This window comes from Dendrobates tinctorius, unplaced genomic scaffold (genome assembly GCF_039654945.1).
Source record: "Dendrobates tinctorius isolate UK_male_01 unplaced genomic scaffold, ASM3965494v1 ptg000172l, whole genome shotgun sequence".
In the NCBI taxonomy this organism is placed as follows: Eukaryota; Metazoa; Chordata; class Amphibia; order Anura; family Dendrobatidae; genus Dendrobates; species Dendrobates tinctorius.
Genome location: NW_027361839.1, coordinates 2892879 through 2910133, shown reverse-complemented (window position 1 = coordinate 2910133; position 17255 = coordinate 2892879). Strand labels below are relative to the sequence as shown.

The following is a 17255-nucleotide window of genomic DNA, read 5'->3' as shown; positions in this document are numbered from 1 at the left end:
AGAGGTGTTTTGTTTTGAACTTTGCTGGTTCCCTGCCTCATCACTACATAGTGTGCAACCGCTGCACTACAGCAACCACTGGGAGGCACTGAGGACCAGACTTGAGATCTCAGGTATGTGTGGGCAGTGAAGATGAGACCTGAGACCATGGTCTTCCTGCCTTGTATAACATTCACAGAACGTGCAGTGACAACCTCAAATTCAGAGCAGAATTCTCCTCCTCTTCCTTTCCAGCCATAGTCGTAGTTCACTCTTTTTAGGTCTGTCACAGGCAGAAGGTCATGGAGGTACAAGGTGCATTGCGACTCTTCCCGTGGACTGGACTCCGCTGCATCCTGCTTCTATCAGGTATTTTTGGCCATCTTCCGTCAAGACTCATGGGTCCGCAGAGTGACTATTCATGGGCTGGGGACTGTCAGGATCCTTACAGTGTGAGAAAATAATCGGTACTGATAAAATAACGAACAGGTTTAGGACGCGGAAGCAAGAAAATTCTGTGTGTAAGAGGCAAAACAGGAATGCTGAGGTCCAGTGATGTCTGGAAGAATCAAGATAAGAAAGGAGCAGAGGGCCCCCAAGTAATGGGGAAGATAGGGGTCATGTGGGATACAAGGTGACATGACCCCCATCATGGGGTATAATAAAGTGGGGTCATCAGAGATAAATAGTGACACAATAGAGGAGGATCATCGGAGATACAGCGCTGTGCAAAAGCTGTGGAAACTTCTGCAGACTCAGAAGCTTTAGACAAAGAAAGGTTATTCATTTTACATTTCTAACAATTACCAAAATGCAAAGTGACTGAAGAAAAGAAAAATGTAAATCCCACCAGTATCTGGTGACCGTCCGTCACCTCCATCATCAGTATCTGGTGACCGCCCATCACCTCCATCATCAGTATCTGGTGACCGCCCGTCCCCTCCATCATCAGTATCTGGTGAACGCCCGTCCCCTCCATCATCAGTATCTGGTGACCGCCCGTCTCCTCCATCATCAGTATCTGGTGACCGCCCGTCCCCTCCATCATCAGTATCTGGTGACCGCCCGTCACCTCCATCATCAGTATCTGGTGACCGCCCGTCTCCTCCATCATCAGTATCTGGTGACTGCCCGTCACCTCCATTATCAGTATCTGGTGACCGCCTGTCCCCTCCATCATCAGTATCTGGTGACCGCCCGTCCCCTCCATCATCAGTATCTGGTGACCGCCCGTCCCCTCCATCATCAGTATCTGGTGACCGCCTGTCCCCTCCATCATCAGTATCTGGTGACCGCCCGTCAACTCCATCATCAGTATCTGGTGACCTCCGTCTCCTCCATCATCAGTATTTGATGACCGCCCGTCACCTCCATCATCAGTATCTGGTGACCGCCTGTCCCCTCCATCATCAGTATCTGGTGACCGCCCGTCCCCTCCATCATCAGTATCTGGTGACCGCCCGTCACCTCCATCATCAGTATCTGGTGACCGCCCGTCCCCTCCATCATCAGTATCTGGTGACCGCCCGTCCCCTCCATCATCAGTATCTGGTGACCGCCCGTCACCTCCATCATCAGTATCTGGTGACCGCCCGTCACCTCCATCATCAGTATCTGGTGACCGCCCGTCACCTCCATCATCAGTATCTGGTGACCACCCATCACCTCCATCATCAGTATCTGGTGACCACCCATCACCTCCATCATCAGTATCTGGTGACCGCCTGTCCCCTCCATCATCAGTATCTGGTGACCGCCTGTCCCCTCCATCATCAGTATCTGGTGACCACTTGTCCCCTCCATCATCAGTATCTGGTGACCACCCGTCACCTCCATCATCAGTATCTGGTGACCACCCGTCACCTCCATCATCAGTATCTGGTGACCACCCGTCACCTCCATCATCAGTAACTGGTGACCGCCTGTCCCCTCCATCATCAGTATCTGGTGACCGCCTGTCCCCTCCATCATCAGTATCTGGTGACCACCCGTCACCTCCATCATCAGTATCTGGTGACCACCCGTCCCCTCCATCATCAGTATCTGGTGACCACCCGTCACCTCCATCATCAGTATCTGGTGACCACCCGTCACCTCCATCATCAGTATCTGGTGACCACCCGTCACCTCCATCATCAGTAACTGGTGACCGCCTGTCCCCTCCATCATCAGTATCTGGTGACCACCCGTCACCTCCATCATCAGTATCTGGTGACCACCCGTCCCCTCCATCATCAGTATCTGGTGACCACCCGTCACCTCCATCATCAGTATCTGGTGACCACCCGTCACCTCCATCATCAGTATCTGGTGACCACCCGTCACCTCCATCATCAGTATCTGGTGACCGCCTGTCCCCTCCATCATCAGTATCTGGTGACCACCCGTCACCTCCATCATCAGTATCTGGTGACCACCTGTCCCCTCCATCATCAGTATCTGGTGACCACCCGTCACCTCCATCATCAGTATCTGGTGACCACCAGTCACCTCCATCATCAGTATCTGGTGACCGCCTGTCCCCTCCATCATCAGTATCTGGTGACCGCCCGTCCCCTCCATCATCAGTATCTGGTGACCACCTGTCCCCTCCATCATCAGTATCTGGTGACCACCCGTCACCTCCATCATCAGTATCTGGTGACCGCCCGTCCCCTCCATCATCAGTATCTGGTGACCACCCGTCCCCTCCATCATCAGTATCTGGTGACCACCCGTCACCTCCATCATCAGTATCTGGTGACCACCTGTCCCCTCCATCATCAGTATCTGGTGACCGCCCGTCCCCTCCATCATCAGTATCTGGTGACCACCTGTCCCCTCCATCATCAGTATCTGGTGACCGCCCGTCCCCTCCATCATCAGTATCTGGTGACCACCTGTCCCCTCCATCATCAGTATCTGGTGACCGCCCGTCACCTCCATCATCTGTATCTGGTGATCGCCCGTCCCCTCCATCATCAGTATCTGGTGACCGCCCGTCCACTCCATCATCAGTATCTGGTGACCACCTGTCCCCTCCATCATCAGTATCTGGTCACCTCCGTCTCCTCCATCATCAGTATCTGGTGACCACCCGTCACCTCCATCATCAGTATCTGGTGACCACCCGTCACCTCCATCATCAGTATCTGGTGACCGCCCGTCTCCTCCATCATCATTCTGGTAATGGATACAGATGATCTAATAATTCGGGTGTTCCCGGAGCTTCTGACTCTACTGCGCTCTTCCCTCACTTGACTAAGACTTTTGCCCAGTGCTGTACATGTGATATAATAGAGGGATGGTTGTAAGAAAACACATGTCATAGCTCCAGCGGGGGCCACCATTGGAGACGAACCGCCTGGGGCCCCTCATGCCCAGTGACGATTTTGGGAACCAATCTCTCCGGGTGACCATGTGCACAATCTATAATCTGTTTTGCTCTCTGCAGATGTTTATGACATTGTGTTATTCGGTGTTTATTCCATTATGTTGTTGTCGCCCATTGTTTTGGGCATATGACTATCTCAGTACTCTTTGTATGGTGTCATTGGCTCTTCTTCTCCATGTGCAGATCACGTAGACATTGGCCCTTGAGTGTTTACATCCGCTGCATCCGGAGTCCCCTTGTCCTGCAGCGGTCAGGACCTGAACCTCGTCCCTTGGTCTGTGAGCAGCTAGTTCTGTGCCAAAGGTCCCCTGGTCCTGGTGCGGCCTTTCATGTTTCCAAAGTCCCCTGGTCCCAGTGCGATCAGTGTAGCAACATTATTCCCTGATTCATAAGTTGCCAAACCCTGATCCAGTATCCTAGACCGGCATGTCTGAACTAAGCCCTAAATCAGTGCCAGCAGCTGCAGCACCATGCTCTGCCCCTGAGTGGTACCTGGTGGCTACCTGCAGCCCCGGCTGTCTCCACCATCAGGAGCGCCAGTGAACACCACGGCCCTGTGGCACAGTGAGTCCACAAATCCACCTGCGCGACAGTTCGGCATAACAGAGTTTTTGGCAATGGGCCCTGCTGAACCCTAGTCCTCCCTGCGGTGTCGGCAGCTGAGCCAGTAAATATGTTGTACAATCTGATAACACAAAATCCCTGATTAGAAGCCCTGACGTCAGGACAATCTGAAGCTTGTGCTCCTGTAATGGCGCTCGTCCTGTGTAATCCGACTTGGTACTATGAGGATCCGGGCAGTGCCATGGGTCCCTGTAGCCGTGCCGTGGGTTCCTGGAGCCGTGCCGTGGGTCCCTGGAGAAGTGCCGTGGGTCCCTGGAGCCGTGCTGTGGGTCTCTGGAGCCGTGCTGTGGGTCCCTGGAGCATTGCCGTGGGTCCCTGGAGCCGTACCGTGGGTCCCTGGAGCATTGTCGTGGGCTCCTATAGCAGTGCCGTGGGTCCCTGGAGCATTGTCGTGGGCTCCTATAGCAGTGCCGTGGGTCCCTGGAGCTGTGCCGTGGGTCCCTGGAGCATTGCCATGGGTCCCTGGAGCCGTGCCGTGGGTCCCTGGAGCAGTGCCGTGTATCCCTGGAGCAGTGCTGTGGAACAGTGCCGTAGGTTCCAGGAGCAGTGCCGTGGGTCCCTGGAGCCGTGCCGTGGGTCCCTGGAGCCGTGCCGTGGGTCCCTGGAGCATTGCCGTGGGTCCCTGGAGCAGTGCCGTGGGTCCCTGGAGAAGTGACGTGGGTCCCTGGAGCCGTGCTGTGGGTCTCTGGAGCCGTGCTGTGGGTCCCTGGAGCATTGCCGTGGGTCCCTGGAGCCGTACCGTGGGTCCCTGGAGCATTGTCGTGGGCTCCTATAGCAGTGCCGTGGGTCCCTGGAGCATTGTCGTGGGCTCCTATAGCAGTGCCGTGGGTCCCTGGAGTATTGTCGTGGGCTCATATAGCAGTGCCGTGGGTCCCTGGAGCATTGCCGTGGGTCCCTGGAGCTGTGCCGTGGGTCCCTGGAGCCGTACCGTGGGTCCCTGGAGCATTGCCGTGGGTCCCTGGAGCCGTACCGTGGGTCCCTGGAGCATTGCCGTGGGTCCCTGGAGCTGTGCCGTGGGTCCCTGGAGCCGTGCCGTGGGTCCCTGGAGCATTGCCATGGGTCCCTGGAGCTGTGCCGTGGGTCCCTGGAGCAGTGCCGTGTATCCCTGGAGCAGTGCCGTGGAACAGTGCCGTAGGTTCCAGGAGCAGTGCCGTGGGTCCCTGGAGCATTGCCGTGGGTCCCTGGAGCAGTGCCGTGGGTCCCTGGAGCAGTGCCGTGGGTCCCTGGAGCAGTGCCGTGTATCCCTGGAGCAGTGCCGTGGAACAGTGCCGTAGGTTCCAGGAGCAGTGCCGTGGGTCCCTGGAGCCGTGCCGTGGGTCCCTGGAGCCGTGCCGTGGGTCCCTGGAGCCGTGTCGTGGGTCCCTGGAGCCGTGCCGTGGGTCCCTGGAGCAGTGCCGTGGGTCCCTGGAGAAGTGCCGTGGGTCCCTGGAGCCGTGCTGTGGGTCTCTGGAGCCGTGCTGTGGGTCCCTGGAGCATTGCCGTGGGTCCCTGTAGTCGTACCGTGGGTCCCTGGAGCATTGTCGTGGGCTCCTATAGCAGTGCCGTGGGTCCCTGGAGCATTGTCGTGGGCTCCTATAGCAGTGCCGTGGGTCCCTGGAGCATTGTCGTGGGCTCCTATAGCAGTGCCGTGGGTCCCTGGAGCATTGCCGTGGGTCCCTGGAGCTGTGCCGTGGGTCCCTGGAGCCGTGCCGTGGGTCCCTGGAGCATTGCCATGGGTCCCTGGAGCTGTGCCGTGGGTCCCTGGAGCAGTGCCGTGTATCCCTGGAGCAGTGCCGTGGAACAGTGCCGTAGGTTCCAGGAGCAGTGCCGTGGGTCCCTGGAGCCGTGCCGTGGGTCCCTGGAGCAGTGCCGTGGGTCCCTGGAGCAGTGCCGTGGGTCCCTGGAGCAGTGCCGTGGGTTCCTGGAGCCGTGTCGTGGGTTCCTGGAGCCGTGTCGTGGGTCCCTGGAGCCGTGCCGTGGGTCCCTGGAGCCGTGCCGTGGGTTCCTGGAGCAGTGCCGTGGGTTCCTGGAGCCGTGCCGTGGGTCCCTGGAGCAGTGCCGTGGGTTCCTGGAGCCGTGCCGTGGGTCCCTGGAGCCGTGTCGTGGGTCCCTGGAGCATTGCCGTGGGTCCCTGGAGCAGTGCCGTGGGTCCCTGGAGAAGTGCCGTGGGTCCCTGGAGCCGTGCTGTGGGTCTCTGGAGCCGTGCTGTGGGTCCCTGGAGTATTGCCGTGGGTCCCTGGAGCCGTACCGTGGGTCCCTGGAGCATTGTCGTGGGCTCCTATAGCAGTGCCGTGGGTCCCTGGAGCATTGTCGTGGGCTCCTATAGCAGTGCCGTGGGTCCCTGGAGCATTGTCGTGGGCTCCTATAGCAGTGCCGTGGGTCCCTGGAGCATTGCCGTGGGTCCCTGGAGCTGTGCCGTGGGTCCCTGGAGCCGTGCCGTGGGTCCCTGGAGCATTGCCATGGGTCCCTGGAGCTGTGCCATGGGACCCTGGAGCAGTGCCGTGTATCCCTGGAGCAGTGCCGTGGAACAGTGCCGTAGGTTCCAGGAGCAGTGCCGTGGGTCCCTGGAGCCGTGCCGTGGGTCCCTGGAGCCGTGCCGTGGGTCCCTGGAGCCGTGTCGTGGGTCCCTGGAGCATTGCCGTGGGTCCCTGGAGCAGTGCCGTGGGTCCCTGGAGCAGTGCCGTGGGTTCCTGGAGCCGTGTCGTGGGTTCCTGGAGCCGTGTCGTGGGTCCCTGGAGCCGTGCCGTGGGTCCCTGGAGCAGTGCCGTGGGTTCCTGGAGCAGTGCCGTGTGTCCCTGGAGCCGTGCCGTGGGTTCCTGGAGCCGTGCCGTGGGTCCCTGTAGCAGTGCCATGGGTCCCTGTAGCAGTGCCGTGGGTTCCTGGAGCCGTGCCGTGGGTCCCTGGAGCCGTGCCGTGGTTTCCTGGAGCCGTGTCGTGGGTTCCTGGAGCCGTGCCGTGGGTCCCTGGAGCCGTGCCGTGGGTTCCTGGAGCCGTGCCGTGGGTCCCTGTAGCAGTGCCGTGGGTTCCTGGAGCCGTGCCGTGGGTCCCTGGAGCATTGCCATGGGTCCCTGTAGCAGTGCCGTGGGTTCCTGGAGCCGTGCCGTGGGTCCCTGGAGCATTGCCATGGGTCCCTGTAGCAGTGCCGTGGGTCCCTGTAGCAGTGCAGTGGGTTCCTGGAGCCGTGCCGTGGGTCCCTGTAGCAGTGCAGTGGGTTCCTGGAGCCGTGCCGTGGATCCCTGGAGCAGTGCAGTGGGTCCCTGTAGCATTGCCATGGGTCCCTGTAGCAGTGCCGTGGGTCCCTGTAGCAGTGCCGTGGGTCCCTGTAGCAGTGCCGTGGGTCCCTGGAGCATTGCCGTGGATCCCTGGAGCAGTGCAGTGGGTCCCTGGAGCATTGCCATGGGTCCCTGTAGCAGTGCCGTGGGTTCCTGGAGCCGTGCCGTGGATCCCTGGAGCAGTGCAGTGGGTCCCTGGAGCATTGCCATGGGTCCCTGTAGCAGTGCCGTGGGTTCCTGGAGCCGTGCCGTGGGTCCCTGTAGCAGTGCAGTGGGTTCCTGGAGCCGTGCCGTGGATCCCTGGAGCAGTGCCGTGGGTCCCTGGAGCAGTGCCGTGGGTTCCTGGAGCCGTGCCGTGGGTTCCTGGAGCCGTGCCGTGGGTCCCTGTAGCAGTGCCGTGGGTTCCTGGAGCCGTGCCGTGGGTCCTTGGAGCAGTGCCGTGGGTCCCTGGAGCATTGCCGTGGGTCCCTGTAGCAGTGCCGTGGGTCCCTGGAGCATTGCCGTGGGTCCCTGGAGCCGTGCCGTGGGTTCCTGGAGCCGTGCCGTGGGTTCCTGGAGCATTGCCGTGGGTCCCTGGAGCATTGCCGTGGGTCCCTGGAGCCGTGCCGTGGGTTCCTGGAGCATTGCCGTGGGTCCCTGGAGCCGTGCCGTGGGTTCCTGGATCTGTGCCGTGGGTTCCTGGAGCATTGCCGTGGGTCCCTGGAGCCGTGCCGTGGGTCCCTGTAGCAGTGCAGTGGGTTCCTGGAGCAGTGCAGTGGGTCCCTGGAGCAGTGCCGTGGGTTCCTGGAGCCGTGCAGTGGGTCCCTGTAGCAGTGCAGTGGGTTCCTGGAGCAGTGCAGTGGGTCCCTGGAGCAGTGCCGTGGGTTCCTGGAGCAGTGCAGTGGGTCCCTGTAGCAGTGCCGTGGGTTCCTGGAGCCGTGCCGTGGGTTCCTGGAGCATTGCCGTGGGTTCCTGGAGCCGTGCCGTGGGTCCCTGTAGCAGTGCCGTGGGTTCCTGGAGCCGTGCCGTGGGTCCTTGGAGCAGTGCCGTGGGTCCCTGGAGCAGTGCCGTGGGTCCCTGGAGCATTGCCGTGGGTCCCTGGAGCCGTGCCGTGGGTTCCTGGAGCCGTGCCGTGGGTTCCTGGAGCCGTGCCGTGGGTCCCTGGAGCAGTGCCGTGGGTCCCTGGAGCATTGCCGTGGGTCCCTGGAGCCGTGCCGTGGGTTCCTGGAGCCGTGCCGTGGGTTCCTGGAGCCGTGCCGTGGGTCCCTGGAGCAGTGCCGTGGGTTCCTGGAGCATTGCCGTGGGTCCCTGGAGCCGTGCCGTGGGTTCCTGGAGCCGTGCCGTGGGTCCCTGGAGCATTGCCGTGGGTCCCTGGAGCCGTGCCGTGGGTTCCTGGAGCCGTGCCGTGGGTTCCTGGAGCATTGCCGTGGGTCCCTGGAGCCGTGCCGTGGGTTCCTGGAGCATTGCCGTGGGTCCCTGGAGCTGTGCACACGGCACTTTGACGTTTTCAGCCAGCGATTCTCCTCTGATCGGGCCATGGTGTGATTCCTAATGTCCCACCTATTTACCGAGCGCCGACACACTGCTGTCCTCCCTCGGATGATGAGGACCCCGGCACACGGTGTGACTCTGACCACTTATAGTATGTTGTTCTTATTGAAGTGAAGCAAGGTTGCTAAACTCTGGAAGAATAAGGCTATGTTCACACTGGGCGTTTCTGTGCCGTTTTTATGCTAATTTTCAGCTGCTCTTTCCAGTACCAGCGAAGCCTATGACCTTTCAGGAATTTCCTGCACACACGTCGTCATCAGGATTTTGTGCTTTGCTTGTTTTTTTGCACACAGAGCAGGTGACTTCTTTCAGCGTTTTTCACCCATTGACCTGAACGGGTAGCGAAAAAACATTGAAAAAAACGCACCAAAATGCAGGTGTCAGGTTTCTGCTGAATTTTTTTTGCCCAAACCTGATTCTGTAGAATAGGACTTCTTTTCCACATTAAACGTTATCAGCAAGAGACAAATCTAGGATTCCAAAACCGCAGCAGAAAAACGCAAAAAGCCGCAGCAAAAATGCTTCAAAAAGGGCAAGAAAAGACAAGGAAAACTTGCTGAAATCCAGGGATCAGCAGCCGGGATCACACATGCGAGGAACACGGCCGAGGCTCGCATGTTAATACCCGGCACTGCCGCCGGCACTCGGGAGCGGAGCGTGCGGTCGCATAGCAACACATTCAGCCGCACGCTCCGCTCCCGAGTGCCGGGTATTAACGCGAGACTCGGCCGTATTCCTCGCATGTGTGATCCCGACCTTATACCGTCTGCGGACCGCTCCTGACATCACCACCTGACACACCTATTATTGCCCTGTTTGTACAGGTGTGTATTGTTACCAGTCTGCACGAACACCATCTACCGCCCTCTAGTGGGCACCAGGCCCTTTCTGCCCTTATTTCAAGGCTTCTCATTCATTTCCTTATGATATTTTATTATATATTCTATTATTCTGCTTTATCTCATGTGGGACATAAGGCTTTGTTCTTTCTTCTTTTTCTCAGCTGTTTAGCGCGGTATTTATTCGTCTAGTTGTGTATCACCCTACGGGTGTCACACATGACCCGTTTCACTGTCAGCAGCATCCGGCTTATAATATTTCCCAAGAAATGTGTCTTCTACCTTTTTCACGTCTATTCTCAGCTCCTGAAGGTGACTTTTGCCGCAGTTTGGTATTTGGCGCTGCTGAGGTGTGCTGTGCCGTATAGTGGTGCTCGGTGCCTCTGAGAGCTATATCCCTGTCTGCACATAGTGCTGCAATCCCCACCCTGGTCACTAGGTGGCGCCGCACTAATACCACGCTTACTGCCAGATGCCGGGAGCATGCGGGACTTTAGCTCGTATACTGCAGAGATTAGTTGTCCATTTTCTGTCCAGCTGTGTTCTGCTGCAGTGAGCTGGTAGGTGATGAGCGCTCCGCCATTGGCTGCTCCGTCTATATACACCCCAGCAGACAGTCCGTTCAGCTGCACCTGGGCGCTGTGATCCTTTGCTGGTTTCTATATCTTGTTGTCTGCCCTCACTTGTATTTGGAGCACCCGCTTGCCTTCTGATTTTGTCCCTCTGGCAGCCCTTCCATAGAAGCATTTTAGTGGACGTCGTTGTAAGACCCGATCCCTGTATAGGCGTTAAAGTGTAAAAAGAATATTACCAGCCCTCCGCCAGGGGCGCCGTCCGGCCGACCGTCACAGCACTGGGCCACTGACTCACGGTGGAATGACCCGGCCCTTCACCATCGGTTTTGTTCCGGATTGTCCTTTGACTGCGCCATGTCCCTGGCAATCCGCATAAAAGAAGTCTGAGGGCACCACAAAATAATACTAGGGATTACCGGCCCCACACTGAAAACATGGCTATGCTAATACTCAAGAAAAAAGAAGTGTGTACAAACAATGGCCGGGATCACCATGAATAAATGTCAAATATTAGAAACAATACATTTTATTAAAGCCTGATTACACAGGATCACACAAGCAAGGTACAGACCACATGATGAAAACAAAAAACCATTGATGGTATAGACCAGTGGTTCCCAAACTCCAGTCCTTGCGGACCCCAACAGGTCACGTTTTCAGGATTCCCTTAGTATTTCACAGGTGATGGAAGTATCATCAAGGCACCAGGAATTCTCTCACATGTGTAACACTATGGAAATCCTGAAAACATTACCTGTTGGGGTCTGCGAGGACTGGAGTTTGGGAACCACTGGTATAGACCCTAACACCTGAAGGACAGGTGAGGTGCCCTGCAGCCATCTCCACTGTGTGCATCAGACAGATCAGAAATAACGCAACACTGAACAAATGACAATCAGCCAATAGTCTAAATGAAGGAAATTACCCCCAAAACAGACAAAATATTCACATCCAGAGGCTAAAGCTGCACGGAGAGACCCCAAAAAAGCAAATGCAGAAGACCCTGAACAATGGGGTCAGCTGAGCTCTAGGTTTAGATGTAAGGACTATAGCATATGGTAAAAGCCATTTAGGGGTACAAGAAGAAGGCAGCAAAAGAAGCCTGGAGGTGGATGCGGAGATACCAATACCCGGTCACAGCACGGTGTGTGGACAGAGGAACCCCACGCGTATCGCCACTAAGTGGGGCTCTCTCAGGGAAAAAAGGCGATCCGTCTTGATAGGCGGTTGAGTGAACACAGACAGGAGCGCACTGCTGACTCCGCACCTCCGCCACAGCCTTGTATACCTGTATACCTGATGAACCAATGCAGGTTGGGATGACCAACTCCTATCAACAAGGGGCCAAGCACCAAACACAGAATCTTGGTAGTAACTGTGGAGAGCCTCAACCACGGCTGCTGTCTACCCAAGACAACTACTGCCAGAAACTCGCCAGCACTTAGGAGGGAAGGGGGATGCCACATAAGAGCACAGGTATCTCCCTACGATTCTCCAAAGTTATTGCTACCTGTTTATCTCATCTGGGGAAGTCAGCGCAGCTTCAGACCATTATTGGTTGTGGTCCTGGTCTGGGCTTATCCTTACTAACAGTAAGTCGCTGCCATTGATGATGCCCCTCTCCTCCGGGGTGCTGTGACGTTATCATTAGGGAGGGTCCCTGCTTGTTGGGGCTTTACATCATGAATCTGTGGTGTTCTTTGTCCCTGATGCCCTGTCGGTGGCAGCGGTCTTGGGCCTTGGTTGCGTAGACATAACTCGGCATTGTCTGGCACCAGGGTGATATTGTGCACTGGAGCCCGGAGCGTCAGGAGAGTTGTATGTTCTTGTCTGTAAACCTCTATAAACCCAGTGATTACCCAAAATATTCAGAATTGTACAGATGTATTTTCTGTGTCAGATTCTGATAAATTTCCTCCACACAGATTATTATTGTCCCATAGACCTGGTACCAAACTCCTGTCTTCCCAAGGGTAAAATACATAATCTAACTAGTCCAGAAGGTCCGACCATGAAAGATTGTATAGAAGACAGTCTCCAGGAGGTTCATCAGACGTCCACGACACAAGAGGGGGCAGGGACTTGTTAGTAAAAAATGGTGGTCTCAGACCTTGCAATGAGTATCTGGAACTTAACACAATTACCGTAGAGAATCAATGTCCTCGGCCGCTCATCCCAGATCTCTATAACAGCTGTTGGGAGCCCAGTGGTCACCGACCTCGATTCCTGGGGAGTGGATGACCCGTATAAGAGGAGATGAGTGAGGGCCACTATGAGGGTCTTGTGATGCCTTTCGGGCTCAGTAATGCCTTGGCTGTTTTTTAGGGTTTTGTGACATATTCAGAGATATCAGTGGTGAATATGTGGTCGACTGTGGAAGGCGTCTCGGTCTCTTCAGCCGATATTTTCTCACTCATCAGACATGTATGTTCTGTGTTCCAAAGACTCAGAGACAGTTCTCTATTCACTAAGCTTGAAAAAATGTTTTTTTTCTGGTTGAAGTAAATTTTCCTGGGTCATATCATGCCTGCTAAAGGTTTCCGCATGGACCCCTCTAATGGCCACGTTGTTAAAAGGAACCTGTCAGCAGGATTTTGCTAAGTAAAGTGCACACATGGCCATACTGGCTGTCATGTCGGACGCTGTTCACACCACAGCGTCCGGCAGGCAGAGGTAGTTCCACCTCCAGCCACTATAGCCTCAGTGGCGCCGGCCTGATCTTCAGGCTCTCGGGGGTTAATCCTGCTGGAGACCAGGTTGGAAGGTTAGTCACGCCCACGGTCTTTAAATAGTCATACTGGCATATGGGCGTCGCCGATTATAGCTTGTGTTTCATACCAAGTGGTTCCGGTCTGGAGTGGAGGTGTTGCAGAGAGAGAGATTCGTATCTGGTGTCGTATGATCCGTCGTTATCCTTTCTCCTTCCCATATTTGTGTTTAGTTGTGCCCTGTTCACATTACTGTATATTCCTGTGTGTGTGCGGCGCTGTGCAGTTTAAGTTCTCCCTGTCTGTCATTATTGTGTGGGAGCTTTGGTGGTGACTTCTCACTGGGTGGAGGGTGGAGGGTTAAGTGCAGGGCTGAGCAGGAGATAAGGAAAGGTCGGAGGCTCAGGCATTTGCACCTTCAGCAAAAACCCTGGGTTGAGGGTCAGACAGGGTTTCCCCTAGTGAAAGGGACACCACAGGGGCCCCGGGTATTTCTGCCTTAGTTGTCCTAAGCCCCGTGACATTATAATCGGCCCACATTTTTTCAGGAGTCCATGGATCCATTAGATTCCATAACCCGCCAGTTGGCGGCGCTGTCCTTACAGGTCTCCGAGTTGAAAGGGGCAGTTCAGCAGCAGGGCCTGGTAGTAGCGAAGGTGCAAACGGCATCTGCAGGTATCGGTGCAGAGCCGAAGTTTCCGCTGCCAGAACGATTTTCAGGCGATCGCAGCAAATTTGTCGTATTTCGGGAGGCCTGCAAATTATACTTTCGCATGCGGCCAATATCCTCAGGTAATGAGGCCCAGCGAGTAGGGCTGGTGTTGTCATTACTGAGTGGTGACCCCCAAGCATGGGCATTTTCCTTACCACCTGACTCTGCTACATTTCATTCGGTCGATAATGTTTTTTCTGCCCTCGGGCTCATTTACGATGACCCTGACCGACTGGCTCTAGCGGAATCTAAAATCCGCGCCCTCCGCCAGGGGGAGCGCTTGGCAGAGGTCTATTGTTCAGAATTTCGCCGCTGGGCCGTAGACACACAGTGGAATGACCCAGCACTGCGGAGCCAGTTTATTCATGGGGTATCAGGGAGGGTGAAACAAGCCCTCCTGATGTATGAGACTCCGGCATCATTGGAGTCTGCCATGAGTTTGGTGATACGTATTGATCGCCGTTTTCGTCAGGGGGCACAGGAGACGCTACCTCTGGGGGAAAACAGAGGTGCAGGTGTGGTTGAAGTAGATGAGTCCCCTGAACCTATGCAGATTGCTGGCGTGGCACAGGTTCAGCCTCGCGCTCCGGGATTCCGGAAGCCCGGAGCATGTTTCTACTGTGGTAAAAGAGGTCATTATGTTAACGTTTGCCCGGTACTACCTAAGAGGGTCACACCGGCGGAAAACTGTTAAGCTCAGAGGGTATGGAGGAGACCCAACTGAGCGTATGCATATCCTCCATGATGGTATCTCAATGTATGCTCCCTGCCAAGGTTATTATCGCCGGCAGAGAGCTACCTATATCAGTGTTTGTGGATAGCGGTTCCGCTACCAATCTCATAGATGAGGAGTTTGCACACACCGCCGGGTTTAAGATCGAAAAACTTCCTCACCCCATACAGATGGTGACCATTAATGCTGTTCCCCTCCCTCAAGGGGAGATTACTGAGTTTGTGGCAGAGGTGAAACTCCACATTGGGGTCCTACATTCTGAGTCGGTTACATGTAGGGTCCTCCGTAATCTCCCAGCTCAAATGGTCCTGGGTTTTCCATGGCTGTCCAGGCACAACCCGGTAATTGATGGGAAAACTCAGGACATAGTGCAATGGAGTGGTTTCTGCCAAGACAATTGCTTGGCCACATGTGTGTCTGCCGTGACGCCCAGCCTGCCGGAGGCTTTGCAGGATTTCGCGGATGTTTTCTCTGAGAAGGGTTGCTCAGAACTGCCTCCACATCGAGCCTATGACTGTGCTGTTAGGTTAAAACCCGGGGCCAAATTACCTAAGGCCAGGATGTTTAATATTTCTGGTCCTGAGAGGCAAGCTCTGAAAGACTACATCGCGGAGAGTCTGAGCAAAGGACACATCCGGCCTTCGTCCTCGCCTGTAGCCGCGGGGTTTGTCTTCATTAAGAAGAAAGATGGGGGGTTACGCCCGTGTCTGGATTTCCGAGAGTTAAACCAGATTACTATCCGTGATCCCTACGCAATGCCGTTGATCCCGGATTTGTTCAACCAGGTAGCGGGGGCGAAATGGTTTTCCAAGCTGGACCTCAGGGGGGCGTATAACCTCATAAGGGTCCGTCAGGGGGATGAGTGGAAGACGGCGTTTAACACTCCTGAGGGTCATTTTGAGAGTCTGGTTATGCCGTTTGGGTTGACCACCGCACCTGCCGTTTTCCAACATTTTATTAATGATGTATTTGCTCATGTCCTGGGGAGATTTGTGATTGTATACCTGTATGATATCCTCATTTATTCTAGCGATCGGGACACTCATTTGGAGCATGTTAGGCAGGTGTTACAGTTGCTCCGGGAGAACCAGCTCTATGCTAAGCTGGAAAATGTTTATTTTTTGTCCAGGAGTTGCCCTTTTTGGGATATACAGTGAGGCAAAAAGTATTTAGTCAGTCAGCAATAGTGCAAGTTCCACCACTTAAAAAGATGAGAGGCGTCTGTAATTTACATCATAGGTAGACCTCAACTATGGGAGACAAACTGAGAAAAAAAAATCCAGAAAATCACATTGTCTGTTTTTTTTTCATTTTATTTGCATATTATGGTGGAAAATAAGTATTTGGTCAGAAACAAAATTTCATCTCAATACTTTGTGATATATCCTTTGTTGGCAATGACAGAGGTCAAACGTTTTCTGTAAGTCTTCACAAGGTTGCCACACACTGTTGTTGGTATGTTGGCCCATTCCTCCATGCAGATCTCCTCTAGAGCAGTGATGTTTTTGACTTTTCGCTTGGCAACACGGACTTTCAACTCCCTCCAAAGGTTTTCTATAGGGTTGAGATCTGGAGACTGGCTAGGCCACTCCAGGACCTTGAAATGCTTCTTACGAAGCCACTCCTTCGTTGCCCTGGCGGTGTGCTTTGGATCATTGTCATGTTGAAAGACCCAGCCACGTTTCATCTTCAATGCCCTTGCTGATGGAAGGAGGTTTGCCCTCAAAATCTCACGATACATGGCCCCATTCATTCTTTCATGTACCCGGATCAGTCGTCCTGGCCCCTTTGCAGAGAAACAGCCCCAATGCATGATGTTTCCACCACCATGCTTTACAGTAGGTATGGTGTTTGATGGATGCAACTCAGTATTCTTTTTCCTCCAAACACGACAAGTTGTGTTTCTACCAAACAGTTCCAGTTTGGTTTCATCAGACCATAGGACATTCTCCCAAAACTCCTCTGGATCATCCAAATGCTCTCTAGCAAACTTCAGACGGGCCCGGACATGTACAGGCTTAAGCAGTGGGACACGTCTGGCACTGCAGGATCTGAGTCCATGGTGGCGTAGTGTGTTACTTATGGTAGGCCTTGTTACATTGGTCCCAGCTCTCTGCAGTTCATTCACTAGGTCCCCCCGCGTGGTTCTGGGATTTTTGCTCACCATTCTTGTGATCATTCTGACCCCACGGGGTGGGATTTTGCGTGGAGCACCAGATCGAGGGAGATTATCAGTGGTCTTGTATGTCTTCCATTTTCTAATTATTGCTCCCACAGTTGATTTCTTCACTCCAAGCTGGTTGGCTATTGCAGATTCAGTCTTCCCAGCCTGGTGCAGGGCTACAATTTTGTTTCTGGTGTCCTTTGACAGCTCTTTGGTCTTCACCATAGTGGAGTTTGGAGTCAGACTGTTTGAGGGTGTGCACAGGTGTCTTTTTATACTGATAACAAGTTTAAACAGGTGCCATTACTACAGGTAATGAGTGGAGGAAAGAGGAGACTCTTAAAGAAGAAGATACAGGTCTGTGAGAGCCAGAAATCTTGATTGCTTGTTTCTGACCAAATACTTATTTTCCACCATAATATGCAAATAAAATGAAAAAAAAACAGACAATGTGATTTTCTGGATTTTTTTTCTCAGTTTGTCTCCCATAGTTGAGGTCTACCTGTGATGTAAATTACAGACGCCTCTCATCTTTTTAAGTGGTAGAACTTGCACTATTGCTGACTGACTAAATACTTTTTTGCCCCACTGTATTGTGTCCGCAGCCGGTTTTAAAATGGACACCGCTAAGGTGCAAGCGGTGCTGCAATGGGAGAGGCCGGAGAGTCTGAAAGCACTCCAGCGGTTCCTTGGGTTTGCGAATTATTATAGGAAATTTATAAAACACTTTTCGACTGTCGCCAAACCGCTCACGGACATGACAAAAA

General features: G+C 54.6%; 1 protein-coding gene across 2 annotated transcripts in view; it reads left to right on the top strand.

Moving 5' to 3' along the window:
• The first annotated feature begins 223 nt into the window (after positions 1-223).
• Positions 224-17255, top strand: part of CD2 (CD2 molecule) — a 210209-nt gene continuing 193177 nt past the window's right edge. For both annotated transcript variants that reach the window (XM_073551044.1, XM_073551042.1), the window contains exon 1: positions 224-348. In XM_073551044.1, coding sequence (XP_073407145.1) covers positions 282-348 — 67 coding nt within the window. In that variant the 5' untranslated portion in view covers positions 224-281. The remainder of the gene's footprint in view (positions 349-17255) is intronic.